The 22,193-nt window shown below is 51.6% G+C and overlaps 1 protein-coding gene across 5 annotated transcripts in view; it reads right to left on the reverse strand.

Moving 5' to 3' along the window:
• Positions 1-22,193, reverse strand: part of CSMD2 (CUB and Sushi multiple domains 2) — a 550,277-nt gene that overhangs the window by 84,004 nt on the left and 444,080 nt on the right. For all 5 annotated transcript variants that reach the window (XM_079130766.1, XM_079130765.1, XM_079130764.1 and 2 more), the window contains 10 exons: positions 20,962-21,057; positions 19,583-19,786; positions 19,047-19,171; positions 18,069-18,165; positions 16,884-16,988; positions 12,612-12,730; positions 12,024-12,093; positions 11,287-11,403; positions 8,280-8,489; positions 2,771-2,959 (listed from right to left, as the gene is read on the reverse strand). In XM_079130766.1, the coding sequence (XP_078986892.1) occupies positions 2,771-2,959; positions 8,280-8,489; positions 11,287-11,403; positions 12,024-12,093; positions 12,612-12,730; positions 16,884-16,988; positions 18,069-18,165; positions 19,047-19,171; positions 19,583-19,786; positions 20,962-21,057 (1,332 nt within the window). The remainder of the gene's footprint in view (positions 1-2,770; positions 2,960-8,279; positions 8,490-11,286; positions 11,404-12,023; positions 12,094-12,611; positions 12,731-16,883; positions 16,989-18,068; positions 18,166-19,046; positions 19,172-19,582; positions 19,787-20,961; positions 21,058-22,193) is intronic.

A 22,193-nucleotide genomic window follows, 5' to 3' on the forward strand; every position in this document is an offset into this window, starting at 1 on the left:
GGAGCTGACATTAGGGTGAGGGCTGCAGTACTTTTTCTGGGAAAAACTAAGAGATTAGGGAATAGCTCTTATTCTCTTTGGTCCACTCTTTGGTGACCCTTCTGGACTTGACTTAGAGTTGAGGATGTTTGTGATGAGGCTGAGGTTGGGTCCAAGTCATGGGTAGGTTACTTATGGACCAGAGGACCCTAGACAAGTAGTGTAGTCTCTTGGAGGCTGTTTCCTCACCAGTGAAGTGAGGTGGAGAATACCACTCACAGAACTGGTGGCAAGTAGGTGCAGTGATGCCTGTCAAATGTTCAGCCCAGGGCTGTCGACTCAGCTCAGTGGTAGAGTGCTTGCCTAGCATGTGCGAGGCCCTGGCTTTGATCCCCAGCACCACGATAAGTAAATAAACATGTAAATGAATACATAAGTGAATAAACCCTTTGATCCAATATCTTACCCACAAAGGAGGCATCTGCTACATAGATATGGCCCTCTCAACTTTTCTTCCTATTCTCCCAAAGTAGGACCTGATGTTAGAATCACTCTGATCTAGGTTTTAGGCAGGGGATGAAGAGGCTTGAGGCCTCCATGGTATTTGGACTCAATTGTCAGGGATGTTGGGCAAAACAATAACACAACAGCAACAAGCTCAAATACCCTGGTCCAGAATAATGAGTATTTAGGACTGATATGGAACATCAAGCAGACATCTGGACAAGGGCAGATCAGACTGAGGAGAAAGAATTCCACCTGCAGAAGGCGGGATTCCTGTGAATTTATCCTAAAAGCTGTGCACATGGACACACCACCTCTGCTCCATATGGGTAATATCCACTTGGTGCCAGGCAAGGCCTGGGGAGAGAGTGGGAACAGGACACTCAAGTTTTGTCCCATGGTACCCACTGGGGCATGGCCAAGAATATCAGCATCGATGCCACAGGATGGGGCCTGTCTTCATCATGAAATGCCCAATGTCAAATGCCATGACATTTGGGAGAACCTGGCATCTGGTCTTCGGAGAGAAGTGTTTCCAGTAGAATTCATTTAGGCTCAGACCCGAGGGGTGACTGGGACTAAGCAGAGTGGAGAGGAATGTTACCTAGGAAGAAAGAGCATGGGAAGAAACACAATACTGGGAGGGAAGCAGGCTGTGCTACCTGAGGGTGTAGACTCTACCCGAGGGAGAGGGGATGCCTGGCTGGCTTCTGAGCAGGGGCGTCGTGGGGCCCACTCACTGCCTGCTGAAGAAAGCGCTAAGGAATGAACGTAAGGCTGTGTGTGGACTGGCTCAGTGTGGGGTGACGTCCAGCCAGTGAGCAGGAGCATCTGTCTAATGGTGGCCTGGATTAAGGTCGAGGTGGTGGATAGAGGAGGATGCATGTGAAATAAAGTTAGCATACAGCAAGCAGGACTTGGTGCATATGGGAGAGGAGCAGAAGGGAGGGTGCCCAAATTAGGGGCTCCAGGCGTGCCCATCGCTCAATGGGGATTTCAGCCTCGTGACAGAAAGACAGTAAGTTCAGTTTCCAATATGTTGAGATGTAGAGGCCTCTGAAATAAGTGAAGGTAACAGTAATGATAGTAATAATTATAATAATAATAATACGTGAAGATAATAAGTAAGCAATTAGATATTCAGGTATGGTTCTCAGGAGATACGGGATGCAGACAAAGATGGCATTTGGGGACATGAGAGTGGATAAGAGAAAGAAGAGAAGGCGGGTGGTCTAGAACAGAGCTCCAGAGAAGAACAATGCCTAAGGGACAAAGAAGAGATGACCGTGAACCTGAGCACGGGCAGAAAGGCGGTGAGAAGAGCAAGAAAGTACGCGCTGACGAGATCAAGAAAAGGAGCTTCCTCGGGAGGGAGAGGCGCTTCCGGCTCCGAGAGCAGACTGAGAAAGAATTGCTCTTGTCTCACTCCCGTGATGACATAAAAAGGCATAAGAAGGGGAACAAAGTCCTCAGTGAGGCTGGTCACATGGCACGCGACCAGACAGTAGTTCCAGAATGAGCAGCCCTGCATGGGATAGCTCTGAACACTGCAGAGCTTTAGAAACCAACGTCTTATATTCCAACTCCAGAATGGCGCAGTGCCACAAACAAGGTCTCCTGCTGTCTGGGGAGTGGCGAGTGAGAGCTCACTGTGAGTGAGCCATCTGCGAGGTCCTCTCGCATTCATCAAGTGACCTGTTTTGCTCAGGAAGAAACTGAAAATTTGGGGCTGGCGGAGTGAAAAAGGAAATAGGTGGGGGTAGAGGCTGCACAATCTCTGGGTCATCCTGGTTCTGGAAGAAGACCTGAGAAAGTGCCACCTCCACTTCCCTGGTGGCGTCGACTTAGCAATCTCCAGGAACATGGAGGGAGGAGAGAGCAATGCAGGTGTGGGGAGGAGGAGCAGGAGCAAGACTCCTTAAAGGCTCACATTCTTCTCCCTCTGGGAAGGTGCCGTGGTTAACTCTACCTCCACCCCGCAGCACCCTGCTGGGCTCCTATACCCTCATCTGCAACCTTCCCTTCCAACTGGGGACATCTTGGTGGATCTTCCCAAGGGCTGGGTATGTCTTTCCTGTGGCGATGGTTCCCATCTCTCCCAGGTCCTCCCTAGGGTACCTGTCCCTGGCTAGACTGGGTCACAACTCACGATAATAGGATGGATAAGGTTTGCTGGGACCACTGAGTATTGGTGATCCCATGGAAGGCAGGAGGAATGTGAGGCTGCTCTGGGTCTGTCCCTGTGACCACCCCAGGAAGGATCACCAGCAACCAGGGAGGAACGTACCTTCACACCTGGGCAGGGGGTGGTCCCAGTTCCGGTTGGTGCCATGTTGACATGTGAGGACCGGGTGGCCAGTCAGCTGATATCCTGGAAGGCACTCGAAGGTCACTGATTGTCCAACATTGTAGCCAGCTCCCCTCACGATGCCATTGGCGAACGGCTCTGGATCTGGGCACTCTTGAAGTTCATAGGCTGGAAAACATTGGGAGAGGAGGTCGTCATATTCTCCCTGGGTGTTTCCCTCCCCATCAGAACACAGCACTCGCCGAGGGTTAGCACAGGGTGAAGCACCAAGTCTTGGGCTCTGATGAACCTCTGTCACCTACCAGTTGTTGGCTTGGGGTAAGTCCTGCAGTTTTTATATCGCCCAGTTTTCTTATTTATAAAGTGGTTCTGGTGAGGACTGAGTGGAATGTCATATGCACAGCCCTGTGCACAGTGCCGGCACACGTAAGATCTCGATAAATATTGTCAGTGTCCCCGTGGGAACAGGGGGCTCAAGGAACACATTGCTGGGTTGAACTGCTATTCGTTGAGTGCTCATCTGGGGCCAGGCATCGGCCCAGGGTTTTTCATGTCACGAATCTCATGGGACGAGGACGGAGATCGTGACACAGGAAGCGTGCATCCGCCCGATGCTGCAGAGTTAGAACCTCTAAGGCAGGCAGGCAGGACACACTGGAAGTCAGCCGGCCTGCAGCAGGGATACCGACTCCTCAGAGGGACAAGCGGGGCTGATGGGAATGTGTCTGGAAAGAGCGGAAATGCTGCCCCCATGAGCACGTGTGGGCCTGACTCAAAAGAAGATGCCTTAATGGGCAAAGCTGAGGCCCATCCGCGAGGGGCAGGTGCTGAGGGAGACGCTGAGCGGGCACCGCAGAGCAAAGCCTCCCACTAATTGGGTCCACGGGACGAGGAATATCCTTTGTGGTAGTAATTGGGCCCATTCTGCAAAGGAAATCAGCGCTGGGAGGAGAAGGCCTGTTCCCACAGCAGAAGCTCTCAGCCGGAGCGGCAGGGATGGAACGGATGCTCTTGGATGTGGACGCGTTTATCATGCGTGATAACAATACAGACAGCGCGATGGCCTCACAGAGGACCTTTCCTGTGCACCCACTCGGCCATCACGGCTGAGGTGCATGAACGTCGTGGTGGAAGCGGGGAGCCTGTTGCCCAGGGAAGCCACTGACGGGATGGGTTGGGTCATTTGAGAAAGCCTGGGTGGGAACTCTGGGGACCCAGGACTCTGAGGACCCTGAAGAGGGTGGCTGAGCCTTAGCAGCTGGAGCCGCCTTGATGGGGGGGCGGGTGTCACTTTGGGGAACGTTCCGGTGGAGGAGCTTTTCACAGGAGAAGAACTTCCCTGAGAGCTACCTGGATTCTTTTGAGACTGAGATGCATCTCAGAGCCTGGTTCCTGCAAGGAGCTTCAAAGGGAGAGGTGGGACCTCGGGGACAGAACCAGACCCTCTGAGGAGAGCTCACTGAGCTTCCCAAGGCAGGACTCCTCAGGGACAGGAGCTGGGTGGTCCCAAAGGAGACACTTCAGTGGACACACATGATTTCAAACAAAGTGCCACCGTTTAAAACGTGAGGAGTGACGATACCTAACATTTTCGGTGCCACGTCTTGATCATTTAAGTTCTATCTGAACATGACCCTCCTGAGAGTCTTGGAGGAGTGAGGTAAGTCTGACGGACTGGGAGCCTCACAGGAGTAGCTCATGGCCCACGGGAAAGGAAGGCCCATCTGAAAACTCTGGAGTGTCCAACTCAGGCATTTTGAGGAAGAAGGAAGAGTTGGACTTTTTCCAAGGACAGCCGAGGGACCACAGGGAACTGGGTCTGTTTGACAGAACTAGCCTCAGTGGGGACAGATGGCTCTTCCGTGAAGCCGGGCCTTCCCATAAAGGGAACGCTTAGGGACGGGCAATGCCAGAGCTTGTTTACAAGGCACGACTCCTCAGGCTGAGGGAGGGTAAGTGAGGATGCGGCTTATTGGGCAGGGAGAATCATCTGGGCCTGTCGCTCTGGGCCCGTCACGGACCGGAGGCCTCAGTGCAGGTACTTGGGCTTCCAGCACTAGAGACAACTAGTCTGGGAGGTTGGGATCTCTCAAACAAGAAGCCTTAATGGACACTGAGCTCCATTCTCAGGGGGCAGGTGACCTGAGGCCACGTGTGGCTCTACAGGTGTCATTAGGACCATGGCTCACGGGCAGGTGTGGAGGGAGCAGCAGGCCTGTGACTCGGGAATGTCTGGGCAAATCCTGAAGGTGAAACGTGAGTGGAGGGGGTCCTGCCCCAGACGGAGGCTCTGCAGTAGACATCACTGGCCTCTCCTGGTGCAGGGCTGGGTCTCCGTATGCAAACTCAGGTCCTCCCTCCCGCTGTCCCCCCACAGGGAAGATCCTCCCAGCAGGGCTGAGTGCCTCGATGTGTGAATTCAGTGGAAGCAGCAGGCATGTCACAGAGGGAAACACTGACCCAGAGTGTCAGCCTGTTGTCCTGAAGCCTGAAGGCCAGCTGGGCTCCTTGGGCAGGGTAGGCTCAGCAGGACTCTCTCCAAAGAAAGGGGAGTCTGGGGCTGAGGGATCGTCTGCGTCAGGGGCTAGGACTCCGTGGGTGGTTAGGTCTCTTCTGGGAGTGGGAGGAGTTAATGGAGAGTCTGAGGTCCCCATCCAAGGACATCTTTACAAAGACGAGTGGGCTTACAAGCAAGAGTGACCGTCCTATCACAATGGACTTAGTGAGTGGACTGTGGCCAACTGGGGGTGAAGATGTGGGGTGGGCCCAAGCAGCTGTCCTGTAACAATGGTGGTGTTTCAACAGTTCTATTTATCAGAGAGGACAAGCCTCAGGGAGCGAGCTCCTGGGTTAAACTGTGTCTCCTGCATATTCAGATGTAAAGTCTTAATCCCCAGCACCTCAGAATGTGACTCACTGGGAGAAGGGGCTGTCACCTATCTTACCTACATTAGTCTTTAGGGTGGACCTTGAGCCAATGTGGCTGATGTCTTTCTAAAAAGGGGAGATTTCAGCACCCTTCATGCTATTTTCCATAAAGGCTCTAATTTACATTTCCACTACATGTGGAAGGACTCCTTTTGCTTCAAGTCTTCCCCAACTACAGAAAAATGATAATTGTTTAGGGTAATGGATATGCTAATGGCCCTGATTTGATCAGACACAATGTATACACGTATGGCAACACCATATTATACCTTCTAAATGTGTACAATTACCATGTGTCAATCAAGAAGAGAGAGGGGCTTGGAGATAGACACCTCTGGAGAACACTATGAGAAGATGAAGCAACACCAAAAACCAAGATGCTGCCAACCACCTGAGCTAGGGAGACACGCGGAGCAGGTCATTCCTCTGAGCTCAGGAAGGAGCCAGCCCTGACGCCATGATCTTGGACTTCCAGTCTCAGAGCTGCCAGACAATAAGTTGTTGTTGTTCAGGCCACTGGGTTTGTGGTCCTTTGTGATGGCCACCCTGGCAAAATAAGTCAGAGGGGAGGCACTGGTGTGAGATGCTGTGTCTATCCCAGCAAGGAGCACTGACCGTGGACTTGGAACCAGGCCTCTCGGGCGACAGACGCTGTGAGACACCATGGCCATCTAATGCATCATGACATGCTCTGAGACAAGCCCACATGTGATTGAGGATGGCAGCCTCCTTACTATCAGCACTGTTTGCTGAGGCCCAGTTCTTAACTGAGGCCCTCCTGCTATGGCCCCTTCCACAGGTGACGAACCTGGTCACACTCGGACAATCTCCTGCCCCAGACAGATAAGCACACTGAGGAGCACTCCCTGTAAATCCAACCCAGCTGCAGCCACCTGATGGGACACCCTTTAAAGCTGTCCCTGGAGAAGAAGCCCACTTCTTGTTTCGTGCTCCTCTCGGACAAGGGAGGTGCTCCAGGCTGTGCTCAGGGAAAAGCCATGTCTCAGAAAATTACACAAAGCTCTTTATACAGAAAGCCTGGCTGGGAACTTTGTGGAACATTACTTTTTCTTCCCCGTCACACATAACAGGTTGAAGCCCAGAAAAACATCTGAGAAGTTCACATCAAAAGAACAGTAGTTGTTTCTGGGGAATAATCCTGGGTTTAGAGGCTATAGACAAAGACAGCTTAGCCTTCATTCAGAATGCTTCTCCCTCTCTCTTTTCTTTCTCCGACTAGGTGAATGTGTTGGTGGATTTTTCTGTGTGATTAAAAATTAACTTGAAAAAAGAAAACAGCAAAATGGCATTTATAATACGATTCTATTTTGGCTAAAAATGTAGTAATAGAGCTACATCAGTATATGTACAGAAGAACTAGGGAAACACACATTGAACTGTTAAAAGCTGGCTTCTCTGTGTAGGGTAGTAGGGATGGGATTAGAAGGGAATTCTGATTTTCTGTGATGTGTGGTATAGCGTGAATATTTGTGTCACCCCCAAATTCACACCAAAACCTATTCCCCAGTGTGAGGGTATTTGGAGGTGGGGTCTTTGAAAGTCTTCCCTCAAGGATGGGATCGGTGTCCTGATAAAAGAGGCCTCAGAGATGTCCTTTGTCCCCTCTGTCAAGTGAGGTCACAGCTGGAAGGCTCTGTCTACCAGCCAGAAATCAGGTCCTCATCAGACATACAATCTGCCAGCACCTTGATCTTGGCCTTCCCACCATCCAGAACTGTGAGAAATAAATTTCTGTTTGTAAGCCACTCAGTCGGCGATATTTTGTTAGAGCAATCTGTGCTAACAAAAAAAATCTATGTTTTCATTTTCCAAAATCATGTACTGGTATTGGAAAAAATACTAAAAATCTGAAAAACTTCAATGGAAGAATCTGGGAAGAGTTTAGAACAAATGATTCAGTCATAGTAGGAAAGCATTCCAGTGAGAAGCTGGGCCTACTCAGGGCTAGGTAGCTGCACAGGTTGTGTACAATGTCCACAGCCATGACAGAGGCCCCATCACACAGGAGAAACATGAATCGGAGTGGGAAGGGGCACCAGCAGCAGTGGGAAGTTGAGCCCCCATGAGCACGGTCGGGCCTCACATGGGAAAACCCATCTCCTTGTGCTTGGACTGTTATCAGAGTCCTCCATCCTGTCCTAGGAAGAGCTTTGTCGGCAGTCATTGGGCCTGAGTTACAGGGAAGGACCCTGAGGGACTAGTTCAGCTTCTCAAGCCTGAGGGGAAACGGCTGTCTGGATAGTCAGGGATGCCCGGGAGAAATTTGCCCTGGGAAAGCTGTTGGGTCTAGACATTGGTGGAGCCTCAGAGGGCACAGGGCCTGCCCTCTGGAAGAGTGGCAGTACTTAAGCTGTCAAGGGGGAGAGGTGGCCACAGGGCCAGGAGATGTGCCTCCAGAGGGCAGTCTCTGCACAGGCCTGCCGCCCTGCCCGCCCCTCCTGGGGTTCTCTCTCCCTGACCCAGAAGGCTGGGAAGACAGGTGGTTTGGGGCAAGAGATGGGGGTGGGCACAGGAGCCCACAGGGCACTCCTGTCCTTACCCTGATACTCCAGCTTGAACCCGGGCCGGTTCTGGGAGTGGTCGCTGTGGAAATACACAGTGGTCTCGTGGGAGGTGGACAGCAGGGCGCTGGGGAGCTCACTTCCGCTGAATCTGCCCATCATGCGGCTGGTCTCGTAGGGGCCGTTCCGGATTTCTATGAAGTCGTGGTTGGGCTCCGTAGAGAAGTTCAGGAACTGGATGTGGGCTCCTAGGACAAGACGGAGGCAGAGAGTGCCAAGGCCACACAGTCCTGCTTCAAGTGTGCCCCCAGGAAAGCATCCCCGGTGGAGCCCAGAGTCCCCACCACTGACTCCCCACCCAGTCATGGCTCCCAGGACATGCTTTCTGAGTTTCCAGTCCAGTCCCTTCTCTTGCCATCAGGCTGGACCACAATATTATTCATTCCAAAGTGAAGGTCTCAGATATTTCAGAACTCCACGCTGAGTCCATCTGACTTTCCCGAAGACAAAGTTCAGGGTCATCACTTGATTTAATTTGTGAGTGACAAGTCTGATATCAATTTAAGATAGCTTCACTCAAATAGATTTTTTACTTAAAAATCACAACCCTATACTTTCTCAAAAGGCATGACCTTTAATGCTGGCATTTTCTAGAACCCTTAAGATGATTCAGAAACACAAGGCTTAGAAGTCTCCATTATCCCATCGGTTCCATTAAGAAGCCAAATGAAGTTCACATTTTTGGGGCTCTTAGTGGGTTAATCAAGATCTCCTGACAGGTGAGATGGATCTAATTAAGTCCCTAGTGTACATATTTATATGTGCTTTGGAGAATGGAGGTAGGAACATTAATGTCTGTTCGCTGATAAGATTTTTCAAAATTGGATTATTATGAAAAACGTTACTGAAAGAAATCACTTTCCTGAGCATAGGAAAATGCCCACGATATATTGTCAGTTGTGAAAATCAGATTTCAAAATAGCATGTAGAATCCAATTCTAATTTTTTTGTATGATAAAAACCTAGAAGAATATTCACTCATTTTCCAACAATATTTTCTAAACCTCTGCCCTGCAGGATTGTGCTTGGCATCCCCAAGGAAGAGCAAGATCAGAAGTCTTTGGGAGCATTATATTCTAATGGTAGGAACTAAGCTGTTACCGATTATCTCTGCAGGATGGGATTACAGACTGATTCCGATATTTCAAATTTGCTCATCTGTACTTTGTAATTTGCCTAGAATGAACATATCTATGTAATTGAATTGCTTTTGCGTCTGATTATGTGAAGAATAAAATAAAGATCTGACATAATGTTGAAGACCCTTCACTTTCTGCCCTGTCCCATCCCCTCCCCCTTCTTCCACAGGAGTAGTCTCCAGGTTGATTTGGAAGATATCCTTTCAGTTTAGTTGTAGAATCTTAAATATGCATGTGGGTTTATGTTTTAAACATTTACATAAATGATATTATGTTGCACATACAGTTTTAAAACTTTATAACTCAATACTGTGCTTTCCAAGGTCAATCCATGTTAATGTACAAAAATATAATGCATTCATTTTAACTACATTAAGCAAGTCCATCTTAGACTTACCCAAACACACAACCCACTCCCCTTCTAACGAACCTGTAGACTGTTTCCAATTTGCAGTTTTGTGATGAGCATCTCTACCCATTGCTCATGGAGCCTGTGTTTGCCATTGCACCCCCTGGGCCTCCTTCCATGCTGGAGAGAACTGTCCCTGCGTGCCCATCCAGGGCTCTTCAAGGAGCTGGTGGAAAGAGCTGGACTGTGCTCACCATCTAGTGGCAGCTGCTTATAAATGCAGAGGCTCTTTACCCACCTGCAGGCAAGGGATCCTGGCCTGTGTGACCTGGTCTGCAGCCGTCTTCCTCCCCACAGCTGACTAAGCACCCAGGATTTAGAGACAGGGTGTCTTGTGGAGGAACATAGGCCTCCCAGGGGATAGGCTGCCATTGAACCTTCTCTGCGTGTGCCCCTCTCCCTGCCCTCCGTTGTCCTATGCTCCTCTGCCCCAAGCCTGAATGTAGTGCTATGGGGGCTCCCAGATCCTCTTTGTTCAATCTCTCAAAAAACTGGGGTCTCCGGGGGCTGCCACACTATCATCACTTGGCACCCAGTTTCCTTCAGAAGATGGTATGACCTAGAAGACTCTGGCTTTAGGAGGGGCACTAACCGCTCCCCTCCCTTCCATCTGGATTTAAGGAAGACCAGTTAGACCTAATCAGAAGACACACTCCTGACAGAATAAAAGACAAAATGAGCAATCTTCATTTCAGAGGCTCCTAGACTGTGTGGTTCCCGCCTGTGCAGAATAATCCCCTGGGGGCATTCTTTCCTAAGAACAGAGCAATTGATGATTTGGGTGAGATGACCCCCGTACATAGCCCATCAGTTCCATGTCAGAACACAGCCTTCCTCCCTTCCACAGGGTGTTTGGGGTCGTACTATATTCCCAGTGCATGATGCATGAATGGCCAGCAGTTACATTTCATACCCAGGTTAATGTTCTCCACACCCGACAACCCGCCACGCCTGGCATACGGTCCACGGTCCACGTCCCCTCCTCCCAAAGCCCTTCCAATCTCTAGACCTGCTAGAATGTGCCTGAGAAGAATGCAAACTCGATTTCATATTGACCTTGGTTCAATATAACTGGGATGATAAATTGGACAGGAGAATTAAAAGCACAACTTGAGGCCCAGCCCAGTCTTGGTAAAATAGATTTCTTCTTTTTTAAAACTGTCCTTGGGTAACTTCTCTTTCCACATCTCTGGAGTTTGGTCCACTACTCAAATGATAACAATGGCAACCCCTAAGATTCTGTCCCCTGTGCCCTTTCATCTCTGTCATTTTTAATTCATCCTCAGGACTGATAGGAGAGGTTACCGAGGAGGAAGGGAGAAGTACAGCCCTGATCGGAGGTGGCAGAGGTTGTGCTGAGATGGCTGCAGACTGCTGTTGTAACCCAGGGGCCTGGGCCCGAGGCCCCACCTTCCCTAGGAGGCCGTGGGGACTCACCAAAGCCCACAGGCAGTGCTATCTTCCAGGAGCAATCCATGTTGCTAGGGTAGTTGCCTGGGAAGCCGGGACTCAGGATCACCCCCTCCATCTCTTCCACTACTCCTCCACACTGCGCTGTGACAGGGACATGAGACAGCGTGTTAGGACAACATCAAGGAGACGGCAGAGTCATGCCAATGTCTGGAAGCTCTCTTTCAGCGGCAGTTTCAAACTTTTCCAGAGCCATGAACCCCTTTGAGAATCCAGAGGAATCTCCCCAGAAAGTTGCACCACCTGGGCAAAACTGAGTCTGTAAATTCAGGAAGCAAAGCTCACTCTAGGGTGGGTAGGAGACCCCACACCTGAGTGATGACTCTTGACCTTGAGCATGCCCTTCCCAGGTCAGGGCATGCCTTACACCATCACCCCTTCTCCCCCTACTCATTGCCCAATCGGCTCTTCCAAGACTGCAGGAAAAGGAGGAATCAAATGGAGGGGATTGCCATGCATCGTGTCCCCTCTTTGTGCCAGGCTTTTCCCAAGGGGCAAGCCTCCTGTGATTTTTCATGTGGTGGGCAGAGGTTTCCAAAAGTCCTGACAGGTTTGAACAAGAGAAGTTACAAAATCATCAGTCTAAAACTACCGACTTGGAACCAAACCAGAACATCCAACTTTTTTTCTGACTTGAACTTGAACTCAGCAATATACCACTAAAGGATGAAATTGAATAGCTTGAAAAATCCAGGCTCTCTTACCAATGCAGAGCGGAGGCGGGTAGTTCCACCGCCTAACGGTTCCAGGCATGCAGGAGATGTGGGCGTGGCCCTGGAGGAATTAGGAACTGGGATGAGCTGGCTGCCTCCAGGGGCACAACTGTATGCACAACCCAGAACAGGGGCTTGGTGTTAAGGAACAACATATACAAAGACACAAAGGTCCACTGTGGGATGCCAGGTAAAGCAGAGGGAGAGAGAGTTTTGGGGAAAGCCAATTATTAACAACCATTACGAAGAATTCTCATTACTAAAGGTTTCCTTGTGAGATTCCTTTAATTACTAAATTCCCTCATGGCCTTCAAAGGAAAATTAAATTTTCTTCAAGTCCAATCAAACCCAACTTTGCAGGAACATATTCTAAGCTGGCTTGGGCCAAACTTAAAGTTAGCAAAGTTTGTCTTCTGCATGAACAGCTCTGGGACAGGATGAAGGTCCTCATGGGAACAGGTCCTCATGGGCATTAGGGCTGCTCCTTGTTCTTTAGAGATGGCACCTCTGCTGATGCAAAGTTGGCCAATCCTATCTCAGTGGACAACTGCCCTGCCCTAGGGTGTCCAGGGGAGGTACCTGGAGGGCATAGCCCGGCTCACACTGGAAAGAGACCACATCGTTCACCAAGTAGCGCTCGCCGGTCTTCACTCCGTTACTGGGCACAGCAGGTTCCGGACAGCTGCTCAGACCCACGGCTAGATAAGACAGAGGAAAAACAGAGAGGAGAAATGACAAGCCCAGCAGGTCAAGGTGACAGTAGGGTGAGGGTTGAGCTAGCAGTGGGTTGGGTAAGGCAGGGGCCCGACTTGGGCTTCCTTTGGCTTCTAGTCCAGTGCCTCCCACTCTTTCACCTCAGAATGCACAGAACAAATGTCCCTGGGACAGGAGGACATCATCCCAGAGACTCCAGATCCTGGTTGGAGAGCCCCAGGCCTCTCTGGGGGAGCCTCTCTCATGCCTCCCTTGCTGCCTGCTCCTAACTTCCCTCCCTCCTCCTTGCCCTAAGATAGGACTGAGATGCTGGGGGTAGGCCAGATGCCTGGCTCTCCCAGACACTCCGATGCCCGGATCTTAGAGTGTCCCTCTAGGACAGAATGTCCCAAGAGAAGTTTGACAGCAGGTAAGACTCTCCTCTGCCTTACTTCTCCTGTTGTTTTGAGGTTTGTCTGTCTTCTTGGGAGAAGTACTGGTGGCTTCTGACACTTGGCCCCTCCTGGTCAGCTGGCTCTCACTCACCGTCTAATCTTGGAATGGCCTGCTGCTCATCCTCCTGCCCCAAGCTGCTGCTGACCCAGTTCACCTGCCCTCACAGGCTCCTGACATTTCTTTAAATCTCTCCTTGAATCATGGGCCTTCCTTGCTCAGAAGTTCCTGCGGCCTATCAAACCGAGGCCAGTCTTCTCATTCGAGGCCTCTGGGACCTTGGCAATCTCGGCCAGGCAGGTCCTTTTTCAAAATCACCTCCCTGGGCTTCACATTCTCCTTCACTCTCCCTCTTGGCTTTTCAGAGTCAGCCCGTGTTCATTTAGCCCTCTCTGCATGCCCCGCATCGCACCTGGGCTCCGCGGGCGCCTGTCCTGGTCCTCCTCCCATCATCCCGTGGGAGCAGCACTCGCCAGGCACGTGCCATGAGTGAGACCAGGCTGGGGAGTCACACGCCTCCTGTGTCCCCTCGAGGCAGGCCTTAGCCCCCATTTCACAGGTGAGAACCCTGGCCAAGAGAGGCCAGGTGTGTGCCCTGGAGCCACAGAGCTGGGACTCAGATTGAGCCCAGTCTGACCCCAGCTCTGCCAAGAGGAGGCCCAGCCCCAGCCAGCTGGGCTCTTGCCTACCCTGACCCCTTCTCTTCTCGTCTCCCCACCTGACATCATCCTCATCCTGCTGAGTCCCTTCCTGGCTGACCAGGGCACACAGGAGTGAGGCCTCCTGCCTGGGGGCTCTGTGCTTCTCCTGTGCCCCACAGGAGCCCACCTGCAGGTGCGGGCACTTCAGATGTGTGGAATAAATTCCTGCGTATGGAAGGACACAGAGTGCCCTTCGCCAGCAACAACAGACAAAGGGGTGACTGTGTGCTGGCTGCTCCGCTTGCTCTGAAGTGTGCTTCTGCGCCAAGGGCAGCAGGACGGGGGGTGGAGGTGCGAGCAGAGCTGGAGAGGGGAGCCTCTACCCTCTTGGTGGCCCCTTGAGAGATACAGGCTCCCTGGGTGTCCAGGGCCTTCAGGGAGCTGGGTATCCATGGAAAAGGAACAGGGAAGGGCTGGTCAGCCCAAGCCACCACCCACCAGCCCATCTTCTTTTGCAGCAGCTGACAAGCCCTCATGCCATATTCAGAGGTGAGACTGATAAAGACCTTTCTTTTCTTTTGAGGACAGTTTACATATAATGAAATCCACAAACTATACATGTACACGGTCAAGTGTAAGTGTCATGATGGTAAATATGCACGAGCTGTATTTTAACAAATGCCTGTCCCTGTACCACCTAAACCTCCCTCAAGCCTACAGAGCACTGCTCTCCCTCCAGAAGTCCCCTCCCACCCTTCCCAGGCAGCTCCTGTCCTCCGTGTGCTTTGAAGATATGCATGTGATGCTTGGAAGTGAAGCCTATTCAGGCCTGTGTCCAAAACCTCAGCAGCTGAGACAAAAGACCCCAAGGACAAGGACTGAAACGGTCATCCAGAGGAGCTGAAGGACTTCACCTTGGCTGTCTTCAGGTCTCTTTCTCAACAATGCACCTCACTATTTAGTGGGGTGGTCACAACTTAGTGACTTGAGGCTCTATTACTGGACTGGGAAGGTGGTTAATGGAAAGAGAAGGGGGCGGTGAGAGGAGGGGAGAGAACGAAAGAACATAGTGGGGGCACTCGGGGGGCAAGTGCACTACGAAGAACGAGGCTGGAGAGCAGAAGAGGAGAGAGGCGGAGGGGCGTCCATTGCTGTTACGCTGAGCAGCTCAGTTTTAAAGCTGTGGTTGCAACAAAGGAAAAATTCTTTTTTATCATGTGTAATTTATTACTTTTGAAAGCGTATTGTTCCAACTTCCATTTCAATGAAATAAAAATTAAACATGAGTCATTGAGGGAGACACAACTCCACGGCCGCCCTCAAACACCATCTGTGTCTACAGGAGCCGCTCATCCGCCATCTTCTGCGCCCTCTCCACAGATTATCAACAACACAAAACTCCAGGGTCTTGGCCTCTAGGAATTGCGGTCTCCACATATCCCTCATGGGAGGACGGTGCATGGGAAATGAAGCTGCGGAGAACTGCCAGTTCCCGTGGACAGAGAAAACCAAGAAGGGGCAGGTTTTTCTGGGAATGGAGCAATTGAATGAGAAGGAGATTTAGGAAGGAAGTGTATCTTTAAAAGAAAGAACAAGCAATAGTTCTAGGGAACATTTCAGGACTCAAATTAAAATACTGGATAAAGAAACAAAACTGGAGGGAGCAGAGAAGGGAGGATAAAGGGAGTCATGTGAATTATTCGGCAACCCAGGCTATTTCAGTCCAGTAGGTGAGTGAAGCCTTTCCTGTGTGTGGGGAGGAAGGTCTCAGAGGTCTCTGGGCTATCCTCCATCCTTCGGGGTCTTTACTCAAGCTGCCCAGGCCTTTCCTATCAGGTGCAAGCTTCAGTTTTTAGGGACTGAGCATCCTGGGATCCCACTGGCCCTCCCTCCACCACCTGGATAAAGTCTATTCCTCTGGGAGACCCAGATCCCCATCTGCTGACCCCATCAGGCCTCTAGAATCACTGGCGCCTTCCATCCGACAGGCCCATGTTGTCACAGACCGAGGCGCCAACCATGCCTTCTCGCCTTTCCTGCTTCCCATTCCAAACCTAGCTCAGGTATCCCCTTTTGCAGGGCCTTACTTGGCTAAGCGAAGCTCCCTTCCTCTATTTCTTGAGCGCATCAGGTTGCACTCAAATGACAGTTTCCATGTCTGTCTCTCCCCCTCCACTCTGAAGGCAGGAACCATTTCCTATTCTTTGTTCTGCGGGTACCTAACACAGGGCCTGGTGCATTTGCTGGTGCTCAGTGTTTCTTCATGATGGTCCTGTCCCTGCTGCCCATTCTGTCTTTGGGGCCACTGCTCTGTTATCTGGAGACATCCCTGTGAGCACCAGTAATGCTGTGATGTCCTTCTCTAGGTATCTGCCTCTCTTTGGTGAACTTGGAGGGACTAACCCATCTTGATCCTACCCAACCTGGCACAACCCAGCAGAGCACCTGGAACATTGTAAATGCTCAATGATTATTTGCTGCCGCCTGCCTGGTCTTTCCTGTACCTGGCAGGGAAAGGAGTAGGGGGAGCAGTCCCAGGATAAATGCAGTCTCCCCACAAACTCTTCATCCCCACAACTCTTCCTGTTTAGAGTTTTTAATTATGCCCACCTAGGGAAGCTGCAAGTCAGGATACATGGGTTTGAGCCCAGAGGGAGAAATCTTGTAGGACAGGAGTGAAGTTTCCAATGAGAGAAGAAACTTGGAAGACAACTGCATCATAGAACCAAGTGTTAGAGAGGATAGTCTGTAGAACTGGAGGAGGAGGTCACCTCCATATTCTCATACCCCAACTGCCAGTGATCAAGCCTCTTTCTAATTCCTGATGTGAACTCAAAGGGACCACACAGGTTGGAGGGATCTGGCTCTCCCATGCTCACTGTCTGTGCAGACTTGGGGAGGTTCCAGACCTCTCTGAGCCTTAGAATCGTCACCGAGGTCTGTGGTAAGGCTTGAGTGGGATGGAGAATGTACAACCCCAATATAATCCCTGCTCTTGGAGGGAACCCAGTAACGTCTGCTCCCACCCTGACCCCTGTGCACAGCCAAGACCCCGCCTCCTCACTTTTGTACTCCAAGTGGAAGCCGGCAGCAGACACGCTGATGTCTGAGTAGAAGTGAAGGTAGAGTTGGTTGGAGGTGCTGTTCAGAAGGGCAGGCATGGTGGTCCCTGGGCAAGGAAACCAGGGTCCATTAGACATGGCCTCCCAGGCCCCCCAGGTCCTCCCATTCCTCTTGTTTCTGCTGCCTATTGACAGGCAGCTCTCGAGGTCCCCAAGTGTCCCCAGTTATGAAACTCTCTAAACGACAATGGGTATCCCTTAGAGTTCCAGGTCTTCAATGGCCATGGGAGGGAAGACTCCAGACCATTCCCCACAAGATGACTAGCACCACGGTCACACCAGCAGGAGAGGGAGCCATGCTGGTCCCCACCCAACCATCTTCAAAATGACTCTGTGGTATGAAATTATCTGGGCAACCCAGCAGTGCAGACAGCTTATCTGGGAGCACATGACTCCTTTTTACATCTTGAAAGCATGAAGTTCCGGACATAGAGGATTCAATTAATTGCCCTGGCCATTGGGAAAACCACATACACCACACGCAGGCAGAAGCCCAGGGCTGGAATGGAGAGTGGTGTGGCCACTTTGGAAAACAGTTTGGTAGTTCCTTAGCAAGTTAACTGTGTTACCACATGGCCCAGCAATTCCATGTCTAGGTAACTGTCCGGGAGGACAGACAATACATGCTCACATGAAAACTTGTGCATGAATGTTCATAGTGGCATTTTTCAGTGGACCCAAATTAGAAGCAACCCAAGCGTCCATCAACAGATGCAGGGTAGACAGCCATGCAATGAAGTGCTGAGGTACCCCTACTTGGTGATCCTCGCAAACACTGTGCCAAGAGGAAGAGTCTGACCCAGAGGCCACGTGTTGTATGATTCTGTTTATATGAAATGCTTGGAATAGGCAAATCCACAGAGGTAGAAAGAGTATTGGTTTCCGGAGGCTGGGTGTGTGTCTAGGGGGGTAGGGAGTGAGCACAAATGGGTACCTGGTTTCTTTTTGGGGTGATAAATATGTCCTGGAATTAGATAGTTGTAGAACCTTGTGAATATACTAAAAATCAGCAGTGTATACTTTGAAATGGTGAAATTTATGGTTTGTCAGCATCAGATTTCGATGACGACGATGATGATGATATTTACTACAATCTCCAAATTGAAGCCTCAGAAGTCCTGGCTTACCTGAGAAACTCCCCAGCATGGTGACAGTGTTGTCTGCACCGTCAAATACTTCCAGGGAGTCCCAATTCTGCTCTGTGACAAAACTGATAACTTGAATCTGGGAAGGCAGAGGGGTTGACTTGTTGGGTAGGCAGCCTGCACCCCTCCCTCCCTCCTTGCCCATAGTGGAGCGCTCGAGCACCCGCTCCGGGTCGGACACTTGCGAGGCCCTTTCCACCAAGGTAGGATGCAGGCCCTCCCGCAGGAGCTCTTGTCCGGGGTGGGGAAGACAGAGGTGAAGTGGAGGATCTTTCACAAGGCAGTGAGATACTTTGCAAGGTGGAGAATGGGGAAAAGAAATTCCAGGAAGTGAGAAGGCTCGAGTCGGCCCGGCCTCCTCAGCTCTGGAATATTCCTTGGGCTTCCCCACTTTCCTGGCTTCATTGCATGGGACATTCTGCAGCAATGGGCCAGCCCACTTCTGCCCGGGTGTGTCCACCTCCAGTTCCAGCTTGCTGCCTCTCTGTTGGCCTGGTAGGCTCTGGATTCTCTTCCATGCTGCACCTGTTCTGGGCCTCCCTCCACTTGGCTGTTATCCTGGGCACCAGGGACACCCCCATTTTGGCTTCCTGGTGGTTCTCCATGCTTCACCTGTGCTTGGTGCTTTGCTCCTTCCCCTCATCAGCAAGGTCTCCCCTTCCATCCCCCCACAATTGTAGGAAAAGCATCCTTCAAGCCAAGAACCCTCACCTTTATGTTCCAGTTGTAGGCCCGTGGCCTCTGAGCCTGCCCTGGTTTCCTGAGCCAAGGCTCACCTCTCCTCCTTCCAGAGCTACCTCTCTCCTTACGCCTCTGTGAACTGCTGTGTCCTCTCTGTGCCCACACCCCCACACCTGGACTGCACCTCTTAGCTGCAGGGGCAGGGACACTATTGGCGATCCTCCTCCTGGCTCAGGGATGGGCCACAGCCAGCTACCCAGGGCAACTGCGTGTTCCTACCTGGATGCCGGCTCCTTCGGGGACCATGATCTTCCACACACAGTTGAGGCTGTTGAGGTAGGGCTCTGGGAAGACGGGCGACAGGATGGTGCCCCTGCGCTCTGTCAGATTGCCTCCGCATGGCACTGGGAGGAGACGCAGCTTGGTCAGCAGCGACTGCCACTTGTCCTCGCGTCTCCTCTGGGGCCTCTCCAGACAGACTCCTCCCTCAGGACCCCAGCCTCTGCTTCTGACTCAACCCCTCTGTTCTCTCCCTTGGGCCCCCAGTCCTGCCTTCTTTTTCTGTTCTTCGCCTCCTCCATGACTACTCCCCAGGGACCCTGGACCCCGGCTCTTCCCTTCACAAGCTTCCCTCCCTCAGCTCCTCCTTGCTGTCTTCACACATGGCCCAAAGGACCAGTAAGTGACGTGGCCTGAATGGGTTGCCTACTTAGGTTGTGGGCTGGGAAGTTCTGCTTTGTGATTTGGGGCATCCATGGGGACTGGCTGCCTCTCCAGGGAGAGCGGTCTCCTGGCAGCCCCAGGCCTGTACTCACCCACGCAGGTTGGTGCCGAGACATTCCACTGAGCCAAGGCCCCAGGCACGGGGAGGCACTCGATTTCTGGGGACCCCTGCAGGGCATAGCCGGAATTGCATTCGAAGCGGACGATGGCCCCCACTGAGAAGTCGCTGCCCAGCCTCTTGCCGTAGCGGGGTTCCGGCACAGAGCTGCACTGTGTGGCGCTGGTTCGGGGCACCGCTGAGGGGGCAGGGGACAAGGGCACTGAGGGGCAGGCCTCATCCTTCTAGAAACCGGCCCAGAGATGCACACAGAACGGGATTTGGATAAAGACACTCTGAATGGGACCCTGGGAGCTATGGGCAGGTTCCCTTAGGGCAAGAGGAGGTTCTCTCTCTAGGATGAGGTGCATTCTCTGAATATAGTTGGACACAAAATGTCATGGCAAAATGTCATGTGACACAAAAAGTGACACAAAATGTCACAGCTTCTGGGAAAGCAGAGGGGAGCCAGGGGAAGGACCCGCATTCACACTTCAGGCCAAGAGCTGCTCTCTGCCTCCCAGTGATGCCCCTGCTGATTAGGGTCCCACCGCCTAACAGGGAGAATGGCTCTTCCTCCTCCACCTTCAGCCTGCTTTGGGGCTGTCTTCCTCAGGGGCTTTAAGACCCTCCCCAGGGCTGCTCTTCATGACCTGTCCACAATGGCAGATTGTGCGACCCTTTAACCCAGGTCCCAGAGATGGCACCCGTGTGGCAGGATTACCCCTACACAGGCAAATGCATCTTATCCTGGACAGAGTCGAATAAACGGAGCCAAGTTAGGACCTGGGATCTAGGAAAGTGGATGTTCTCCTGGACAAGGGGAGCTGGGGCCGCAAGTGAGAGCTGAGCTGCTCTAGGACGTGCCTTTCTGGATAAAGACGGGAATGGACTCGACTGCCTGCTTGGTACCAGCTGGGTCAGGTACGCCTTTCATCCTCTCGGTGAGGAACCGGTACTACCCTTACTTCCACCCGAGAAAAGCGGGGCTCCCAAGTGTGGCATCCTCCTCACCTCAGAGCCTGCGTTCCCCACACCTTACTGTGCCTTGCAAAAAAAAAAAAACCAAGCTCCATGAGAGACGGAGTCCAAGAAAGAGGAGTCCAAGAAAGAGGCTGGGATGGTGTCCCCACTCCATCTGGACTGTCTCAGAGCACAGGCAGGAGTGGAGTCTCCTGGACCTGACTGTCTTCCTCATTCAATACGGAAATGAATTTCAACTGAATATCAGAGAATGGCCCCATAAACTAACAACTGCCCCCAGACACCCTGAGAAAGAGGTCAGAGGAGGGTTTGAAGGTCCCTGTTTCCAGGGTCACAGTCACAGAGGAGCTGAGAAGGCCTCTGAAGCTCTGGCATCCATGTCTTACATACCTTGGTACACAAAGTGGAAGCCCCTGGCTGGCACTTGGCCTTTGGCACTGAACTTAATGAGAACTTGATTGGAGGTGGCCAAGGGCAGAGACTCTCCTGCAGAGATAAGGGGTGAGGAGGAGAGGAAGACTGTGAGCCCAGCAGCCGGCCCAGCAGAGAAAATCCTGGCCAAGGAAGGGACTGCTCATACCCCACCCAGCAGTTTCCAGGCCTTCCTGAAGTGAAACCTCACATTTTCACTGCACTTTACAGTTCCAAGTTTGCAGAGGAGGTTTGCACCCATGGTCCTACCTTGACCTTTGATCATTGTGAGGCCCATGGCAGAGTTCAGGACCCTGATTTAACAGAGTAAGACAGGGAGGTTCAGAAAGATTACATGACCTGCCCAGAAAGGAGAAAGTGGCTGGAGCTGTGTTGACCCACAAGGATGGAGAGAATGGTCATTACCAAGCTGACTGGCAGTGTACTCAGGACATCAATCTGATTAAGAAAAAAAAAAAAAAAGAAAGCACCGGCTGGGAAGGAGGGCGACGTGATCACCTGAGAGCGACTGGCTTTCCCTAGACCTCCTGTGAAATGATGGATAAGCAGAGCAGTAGTGTAATTTATTGCTCATACTAGGACACTTTTGAGAGTAAAATGTCATGCTATTAATAATTACTCCAGGACATCTAAGTGAAAGCTGCAATGGTCTCAGGCAAACCAGGAGCCATTGTCACCAAACCAACAATATATAGGCACTGGGGGGAAATCTGCATGGGCAGGGGAGGCTGGAGGAGGCGGGCAGCCTTGGCAGCAGAAAATGAAGGTCTAGACCTACTCCTGCAACCATGAAGCACGGTCCTGCTCACTGTCACCTTTCCATGAGAGGATGTGCCCAGGGAGGACATGGTGGCAGGCAGTGGTGTGGCCACTCTGCATGCTTCCCCTCTGCAATCTTAAGGGCTCTGGAGAGTGGGGACAGACTCCACCTTCAGAAGGGAAGTAGGGGTTAGAAAGGACAATGCTGGAGTCCAGACCTGTCAAGAAGACACTGGGAGCCACCGTGAGGTCTGCTGGTGGGGTGCTACTGGTCATGGGGAGCAGGTAACCTTTGGTATAGTACACTTAAATTTACATGTGGCCCAGAGGGCTGGCCCAGGTAACTTCCTTCATTATCACTGTCCTCCTGGCAACAGAGGTGGGCAGAGAGAACTCTCCAGTCCTCCCACAGTTTAGTCTGACAGATGTGC

Source organism: Sciurus vulgaris (genome assembly GCF_902686455.1).
Source record: "Sciurus vulgaris genome assembly, chromosome: 1".
NCBI lineage: Eukaryota > Metazoa > Chordata > Mammalia > Rodentia > Sciuridae > Sciurus > Sciurus vulgaris.